Source organism: Oncorhynchus mykiss, chromosome 2 (genome assembly GCF_057628025.1).
Source record: "Oncorhynchus mykiss isolate SJ-2025 chromosome 2, ASM5762802v1, whole genome shotgun sequence".
Classification (NCBI taxonomy): Eukaryota; Metazoa; Chordata; class Actinopteri; order Salmoniformes; family Salmonidae; genus Oncorhynchus; species Oncorhynchus mykiss.
Window position 1 is genome coordinate 77,689,030 of NC_143023.1, and position 9,271 is coordinate 77,698,300.

The following is a 9,271-nucleotide window of genomic DNA, read 5'->3' on the forward strand; positions in this document are numbered from 1 at the left end:
GCAAATCAAACAAATCACTGAATACCACTTCATTTTTTTCAAGCATGGTGGTGACTGCATCACGATATGGGTATGCTTGTCATCGGCAAGGAGTTTTTTAGGATGAAAATAAACAGAATAGAGCTAAGCACAGGAAAAATCATAGAGGAAAACCTGCTTTCCAACAGACACTGGGAGACAAATTCACATTTCAGCAGGACAATAACCTAAAACACAAGGCCAAATCTACATTGGAGTTGCTTACCAAGACGACATTGAATGTTCCTGAGTGACTTAGTTACAGTGACATAAATCGACTTGAAAAACTATGGCAAGACTTGAAAATTGCTGTCTTGCAAAGATCAACAATCAACTTGACAGAGCTTGAAGAATATTTAAAAGAATGTGCAAATATTGTACAATCCAGGTGTGAAAAGTTCTTAGACTTACCCAGAAATACTCACAGCTGTAATCGCTGCCAAAGGTGATTCTAACATGTATTGACTCAGGTGTGATACTTCTGTATTTTTTATTTTTTTAATGTCATTACGGGCAAAATTCCCAATCTGGCCCTCATACCATCATGGTCACCTAATCATCCCCAGTTTACAATTGGCTCATTCATCCCCCCACCTCTCCCCTGTAACTATTCCCTAGGCCATTGCTGCAAATGAGAATGTGTTCTCAGTCAACTTACTTGGTAAAACAAGGGTAAAATATAAATTTAAAAAATTGGGTATTGTGTGTAGATGGGTGAGGGGGAAAAATATATATTTTGAATTCAGGCTGTAACACAAAATGTGGAATAAGTCAAGGGGTATGAATACTTTCTGAAGGCACTTCAGGAACTATTAGTTCCTTGGCTGTAAAGGTTGTGTCATCAAGTAACCCAGTATAGATCCTTTATCAATAATCTGTCTACAGTTAATCCAAATGGAAAAATAAACTTCAAACCACTCTTCACTTGGTATCGCCTGTGTTGTGAGAGAGATTCATAATATGCAGTCCATTACCAGACTTGAATGCATCTTCCCAACAAATGTCAGGCGAGGCTTCATAACCTCACAATTCTCCTCCCTGTGTTTCTATGACATGAAATATCATACAGTACAACAAAATACACCCAAACAAAGGCAAGGGACAAAAGAAAAGATTTGCAACTTAGAAACTTAACGAAAATGATTTAATATGACCCTACTTTAATGAAGTGATACAGAAACTGAAGGTTTCTTTCACTACACACACACAACACCAGGGTCACATTCGGGAAGGGGCAATTTACTGAAAGTTGTAGATAGAAATACCAGAATAGAGCTGACCTGACTCTTCACATGTCAAAAAGGCATGTCTGTTCTACAATATGGATTTCTATCTGAGGTTCTGTAACGTGTGCCCTACTAAACGCAGCCCAGATGGTGCAGAACCAACATGTTCTCATTGTAGAGAACATCCAACACACATAACCATCCTGTCACCCTCAGCACTATAGTTATTCAGTGCCAGTTATGACAAAGGGCAAGTCTCAAATGACACCACACCCCCATATAGAGCACTACTTTTAGCTAGACCCATATACAGACGACTGTGGCTCAGGCCAAAAGTAGTGCACTATCCAGGGGAATAGGGTATGACAAAGACGAACACCAATAGTGCACACTCATTTCTTCTTTTTCTCATCTTTCCTAGACGAGGTGTCGCCTTTCTCCTTCTCTTCCTTCTTCTCCTTGTCTTCCTTCTTCTCCTTCTTGCCCTCTTCCTTCTCCTGTCCCTCCTTCCTCTCAGCGTCACGGTTGGAGATCTTGTTGTTGATGAGGTTGTGGAGAGCCACCACTGAGCGGATGAGGGATGCCAGGTAGACCACTAGCATCTGGTCATTGGTCTTCAGGTAGAAGGCCTTTGTGAACTCCTGCAGGGAGAAGTGGCAGGATTAGGGCATTGTGTATAATGATTAACTAAACAGTGAAAATCTGGTGGAAAAAGCCAGACTATCTGTTCATTGTAATGAAGTAGTAGATCATACCAGGTGAATTTATTTGATTTGAGAAGGAAAATGAATCTGTGTACTCCTTCAAAATAAAAAAGCTAATATTGATTACCATGCCAGCCACTCCCTGCCCCTTTCTCCCACAGAACCCAGCCTACTCACACACATTACCCCATCCCCACACCATCCCCATCCTAAACCTACACCCCAGCTTACCAGAAGGTTGACATCAGGAAGCAGGTTGAAGATGTCCTGTAGGTGGTAGATGATTTGGTGGTTGATGGGCAACTTGCCTGCAGCCACTCTCTCCAGGTAAGACCTGATGTCCAGCAGCTTGGAGTTGAGCCCCTTTAGGCCATGTACCTGGTTAGTGATACGCTGTGACAGAGTACCAACTGTTGTGTCCTTGATGTCTCTGTAGACGGAAGAAAATAGGGTAGAATATATCAAGTTTAGTCGACATTAGTGCAAGTCTGTTCGGTGTGGTGTTAAGCATGAAACTGTAGAAATAATTGAAAATCCATTAAATGTTTGGTGTCTGCGTAGTCCAGTTAAAAAATGATGTGTACCTGAGAAGGTGCTCCACGCCCACCTCTTCTGCCTCCTCGGCTCCAATCTCACTGGTCACATGTTCAAATGTTTTGGAGGTTGGGGTGCCGTCCTGGAAGAGTGAAGAAACAAGAACCCTTTTAGAGTAAAAGTCTTCCTTCCTTTCACAATGATCAATTGTATGCCCAGTCCAAAATCTACCCACAGCTCCTATGGTTGGCTGGTCCAGGGTTAGAATTATTTGGTAATTTAATCTCAAACAAGTCTATGCTCCACTTACGTCATGTATTTCCTCCACCGAGAAGTAGGCTTCTGTAGGCAGGCCCAGGTCCTTAGGCTTTACATCAATGATCACTAATACCTGAGGGGGAAAGTGCCATACAAACAGTCAATGTTCACTTAATTATCTGCTGCATTATCAATACAATTTCATCCTTTCAACAGGAGAGGAGACATATTTCTTACCGATATTTAGGTATTAATGTGGAATATTTACTGGGTGGAAAGCACTTACTGAATTGGTGCAGTATTGCTTGATGAGTTCATTGATGGCAATATCATTCTTATGTAGTTTAGGACCTGTGTGATACCAGCCCACTATCCTCTCTCTGGCTGGAGAGAAGAGAAGGAAAAGGTTTAAGAATCTCATAGCCACACTATGTAGAAGTTGATGAGACTGAATGTATATAGTTAAAATGTAATAATCTATAGTGTGTGGTCTCACCATTGACTTTCTTGAACATGTTGTACATATTCTCCAAGTAGTCATGGTCCAGGAACCACACTGAATCATCCTTGTCATCCTCATCAAAAGGCACTGGCGAAAAACACACAATCAACATTGGATCCAACAACAGGCTTAGCTATATAGCTAAACGTTTAGTGATCATAATTATTATTTGAGTTCTCTCACAAATATGATAAAGATGGTATAAACTAGTCACAAACACGTTATTTTAGTACATGGGAGGAGAATAACTCACCTGCAAAGCTGTTGGACACATCAAGGACTTTCTTATGCCAAGAGCCGAGGAGGACACCCACTACTCGCTTTTGGTTGCCTACTTTCCCTATTCTGTCAAAAGAGAACATTTACACAATCAATATCATAGGATGTCTTAGTGGAAATCAAACAAAAACTTAAGACACGCTCCATGAGCTTAATCACAAAAAAATTGTAACATATAGTACGAATTGGATTCGTAACATATATGAATTGCACATTTAAAAAAAAAAAAGATATATATAGCAGGACGTAACATAAGAAATGGATGACATAGTACACAATATGATGACGTAGTACACAAAAAACTGGGACCACTTTTTGCTCATGAGTACCACTTTAAAAACTACTGGCTGAAATTATACAAAAGTTTAAGAGTGCATCTCTAAGAAAGTTAACATAACTAGTTAATTAGCTCAGTGGTTCCCAAACGGCAGGGGGAACTCAGTCCGGCTTTCAACTTACTCATAAAAATTGTAATTGTAGAATGACCAAGGTACAATTTCGAAATTGGGTAGTGCATCATCAGTTTCTCCTCTTGTCATGTAAGTCATTGCATACCTCAGAGGTATTTATAACTTGTCAGAAATGTCCAGATCAACTAGCTCATGTCAGCAAACGTTCTTTAGCAAGTTTTTTTTTTAGCCCATAGATGTTGTTGCATTGATTGAGTCACTCAACTATCACATGAATACACATTAGACATGGCAAAATATATAGAATTGCAAGAAAATGTGTTATGAAACCGCAAAAGGTTCTCTGCATCCCATGACAAAATGTGTAGAATTTCAGGAAATAAACTTTAAATCTGCTAAATGTCGTCCCCCCCCTGAATAAGCCAACTACAATACTTTATCCCTAGCTAACTACTCTGATCCATAATGATGCGGTGGCTAAATTCTTCCATAATTAGTGAATGTTGCTAGCTATTTGCCTGTTATTGCAATTTACCAGCCAAAATAAACTAACTAGATATACTACTGTCATTGCTAACAAATGCACAGCTTCAAATGGGTTTCTGACTCAGCAGGTTAGCTATGCCTGGCTGCAACATCATCATCTCGTACAAAAGTGGCAAGCTAGCAGAAGTAGCGAATGGATGTGATTTTCAAACATATATTATTAATTACATACCTATTAAAATGATCCACCACGCTGAGCAACACAAGTGGATGGACAACAACATTTTCTACCGCTAACTCCGGCATTTTTGAAGCAAAGTGTTTGAGGATGCTAGCTGCTTAGCTAGCTACTTCCTGTCGAATTGTTTCTTCTTCTTCTTCGGTGGGGATTATCGGAAGTTGGCATCCAACGTCATGGTGCATTACCACCACCTACGGAACTGGAGTGTGGGCCAGAGACGGGTAGAAACTAAATCATACCTGCCAGCCTCGTTGCTCTTAAAAAATATAACAAAATATTTGAGACTATAACTAATGACGTTCTACTCAATATACTATTTAAACTAATTTCCTGTATCCCCTTCTCCCTCATACTTGATCTCAGCCTCTCACTTTCCCTCTCATACTGCCCACACTGTAGCAATACATGCTCCACGGTCTCTGTTTCCTTGCAAATAATCACACTTTCCTGTTGGATGCTTTCCTATCACATTTAAAGTCTTATTCAACCATCTGTGTCCCACCCTTAATCTTGTAAAAATAGCCTCCTCTTTTCTGTCCCTTCCTCTTGTCCTCCCCTCCCGACTTCCCTCTGTAATTGAAATAAATGCCTGCCCTTAGTATCTCTATTCCATTGCTCCTGCCATCTCTGCACCATCACTGTCCATATCAGGCCTTTTGCCTCTGCCTTGCTCATTGAAACTACAACATTAACATCCCCACTACTAAGTTCTTGTTTAGCCAGTACATCAACTGCATCATTCCCCTCCACCTCCACATGGGCTGGGACCCCAAGTAAATCTTATCTGTATACCATCTGTCTAATCCTGATATGGGTTTGTAGCACCTCATAAAGCAGGTTTTGTCTGCTACGTGACCTGAAGGACTGGAGACTCATCAACACTGCACATGAATCAGAGCAAATAACTACTCTGTCTGGCTAGACTTCCTCCTCCCACTGCAAGGCCAACAGTATGGCCATCAACTCCCCTGTATATACAGCCATATGATCTATAATAAGTTTCCTGACTGCCACCCCACATTCCTGCACTACAAATGCTGACCCAGTACATCCTGTCCTTGGATCTTTTGAATCATCTGTGTAAATGGCCACAAATTCCTGATACACAGTATCCAGACGTCTCTTAAACAAATCAGATGGATTAACACTCTCCCTATCTTTCTGTAGTCTCTCCAACACTTCTAGATCAACTACTGGAGGCGGGAATAGTTACCTTTGGACTAAACTCCCTGCCATACAGTCCCATCTCATTCGCTTGGGTATTACCCAACCAAAGCTTGTGTTTTGTCTTTGCTCATGTTCCCAGCATGCCTGTCAAATCCCTTTCGCAGGATGAGACACCCCATGTCCCTGTAGGTTGAACCAATAATTATTTGCCAGCTGCTGTCTCCTAATCTGCATATCCCCCATCTACACCTGTAGTGCAGCCACTGGGCAGGTCCGAAGTGCCCCACTACATATTCTGAGTCCTTGCCCCTGTTTGACATCTAGCCTTTCCAATGGGGGTCCGGGCTGCCGAACCATAAGCTATACGGACATTTTGTTTAACAACAGGAAAAAAGGAAAACATTTAATCTCCTTTATAGCACAAATAATAGTATAGCATTGACATTATTGTTAACAGCATTAAAAGTAATGATTACTAGATAGTTATTATGGCAACAACAGTAATACAAATAACAAAACATTATTTATAATGCTACTATTAATAATAATAGTAATAACAATATGAATCATACCATTTTTATTATAATTATAATTAAAACACTTTTAAATCCAATTTTTAATTAGCCCATTCATATTGCACAATGTTCAGTAGGTTTTTCATATTGGACATATATAGTATATGTCTGACCCTATCCTGTGTATGTGGCAATAAAAAATCAAAGTATTATTATTTGTATACATTTCTTTGCACCGTACACAATTTCCTGTACAGTACATTGTGTCGCAGTAAAAGGGGGTCCATTCTACTCAGGAGCACCTCTAGTTTCCAAATCCAGAGAGTTTACAACCCAAGGAGCCTGGCTGCTCATTCTGCGGCCATTAAAGAGTGGCTTATCAGCTTAATTCACTGGTGTGGCACACCCCCACAGCCCACAAGCATTATGACGTGTTCATATGGGATTCTCCAAAGTCAAGACAATCCTTGTCCGACAGGGAAAGTTATTTTGAGTTTAAAATGTACATATAGGGGAATTTTATAAGGAAAAGGTTTGTTTTGGGAATTTTCAAAATACTTTCAATATTATTTACTTCCATGTCAGCTCTATGCCTGGAAATGCGCTTATCTGAAGCAAATTATCACAATTTCAAAGGAACGCAGTCTGGCTTTGAACTTACTCTTGAAGTTGTAATAGTAGAATGCACAAGGTGCAATTTCGAAATTGGATAGTGCATCATCAGTTTTCCTCTTGTCATGTAAGTCATTGCAGACCTTAGAGAGCTATTTATAACTTGTCAGAAACGTCCAGATCAACTAGCCAATGTCAGCTAACGGTTTTTAGCTAGGTTTTTTAGCCCATGGATTTTGTTGTAAGAGGTTTAGGGGAGAGGGCTAAAGCTTATTTCCCACAAGTCTACACATTTTGTCATGGGGTGTAGAGAACGTTTTGCAGTTATAAAGCTAATTTTCTGGCAATTCTATACATTTTGCCATGTCTAATGTGTATTCATGTGATATTTGGGTCAGGGCCGGTTATTGCCACTCTGTCGCCCTAGGTGAGACCAAAAAATGCCAATGATTGGTTCAGATTTGGTCTGGACCAGACCAACAATCAATGTCCGTGGACATTGAAATCAAAGCCTGTCTGCGTCTCACCAAATATGAACCAAACATAGACGTATATGATTGGTTCAGATTTGGTCGAGACCAGATCAAACACCAATGTCGGTGAATGTGGAATTCAAGGCTGGTCCAGACTGCACCAAAATAGAAATCCAAAAGGCTTCGGAGTCAGTCCGTGGTTACTGAGCAGCCTACAGTGTTGTCGGGAATTAAATTGTATGGATGCCTATTTATGTGGTAAGCCTACCGTTTGTAAAACACCAACAACAAAAAAGGTGTCCGGTCCAGACAGGACCAAAAAAAGCTTTCCAAACGACATTGGCTTGTGCTTACTGATATGTAGCCTACCATGTCTGCCTGCAATGGAATTTTATGAATGCTCATCCGTGTTGTAGGTCCACCATTTGTAAAACAGACCATTGCATTGGCTTTATTAGTCCTGATTCCTGTGACTAATCAACTTGGCTATCTAATAAGCTCTGAATATCAGCTACCCAAAAGTAGCTACCCACTATGCATTCGGGCAGGTAGCATTCTCCTGGCATCCGTCAAGCTCAGATTTTTCCATTGGACTGCTAGATGGTGAAGCGTGATCCATCACTCCAGAGAAGGCGTTTACACTGCTTCAGAGTCCAATGGCGGTGAGCTTTACACCACTCCAGCCGACACTTGGCATTGCGCATGGTGATCTTAGGCTTTTGTGCGGCTGCTCGGCCATGGAAACCCATTTCATGATGCTCCCGACGAACAGTTCTTGTGCTGAAGTTGCTTCCAGAGGCAGTTTGGAACTTGGTAGTGAGTGTTGCAACGGAGGACAGACTATTTGTTACGCGCTACGCAATTCAGCACTCGGCGGTCCTGTTCTATGAGCTTGTGTGGCCTAACACTTTGCAGCTGGTCAGAAATTTGACAAACTGACTTGTTGGAAAGGTGGCATCATATGACGGTGCCACATTGAAAGTCACTGAGATCTTCAGTAAGGCCATTCTACTGCCAATGTTTGTCTATGATTACATTGCTGTGTGCACGATTTTATACACCTGTCAGCAAGGGGTGTGGCTGAGATAGCAGAATACATTAATTTGAAGGGGTGTCCATATACTTTTGTATATATATAGTGTATTTTCTTTTTCGCTATGATCAGCTTGTCAAAAATGGACAGATACAAACTTAAAACCACTGATCATGACACCCGGGTGAAACTCCTGGGCAGTTGTGATTGTCCATTCCTTCTTGTCCATTTTACTTTGACCTGTCCTGTTTTTAGGATATGTTTGTCAACATGACAGCAAATGTTTTATTTGATTGGGTTCCATTTAGGTTAAGCTCGGAGAAACCTGCATGGTATAAACAGTGTCCATCTCATTACATTGTCATACATTTTATCTCCAGCCTGTAGGCTACATAAAATGCCACATACTCTTTCGACCATATCCTATATCTGCTACATGATTTATGTTAGAGCACCACAGCAATAACTCTCTCCAACAGCACCCTGGAGAGGTGGGCTGGAAATGGACAAGCAAAATATTTTGCACCCCTGCCTTTGACAAAGTGGGCACTGCTTATCACAGGGTTGCATCAGCGATCACCTAAAAAGCCCATATGCCACTGGTTGAAATTGTTACTGTTTTTGTGCAGTATTATGTGAGGTTTCATGTCGTCATTCTCCCGCCGAAGGTGGCTGCCTAATTCTGCCTAATGAGTGGTCAGGCCGTGATTTGTGTAGATCAAACATTACAACAAAATTGATTGGCTAAAAAACAAGAGGGTTGTGAACAGTGCTTGTGCCAGCCCCACCTGTTTTGAGCCCCACCTGTTTAAC

At 41.0% G+C, this 9,271-nt stretch overlaps 1 protein-coding gene across 1 annotated transcript; it reads right to left on the minus strand.

The window, feature by feature from the left end:
• Window positions 1-1,143: 1,143 nt before the first annotated feature.
• On the minus strand, window positions 1,144-4,859 carry LOC110496728 (26S proteasome non-ATPase regulatory subunit 7). Its single transcript, XM_021572768.3, has 8 exons — window positions 4,650-4,859; window positions 3,496-3,587; window positions 3,237-3,329; window positions 3,027-3,124; window positions 2,793-2,873; window positions 2,533-2,624; window positions 2,180-2,378; window positions 1,144-1,885 (listed from the first exon to the last, which is right to left on the minus strand). Exons 1-8 carry the CDS (start codon window positions 4,721-4,723, stop codon window positions 1,637-1,639), a joined length of 978 nt encoding a protein of 325 aa, XP_021428443.1. The 5' UTR covers window positions 4,724-4,859; the 3' UTR covers window positions 1,144-1,636.
• Between the last annotated feature and the right edge of the window lie 4,412 nt (window positions 4,860-9,271).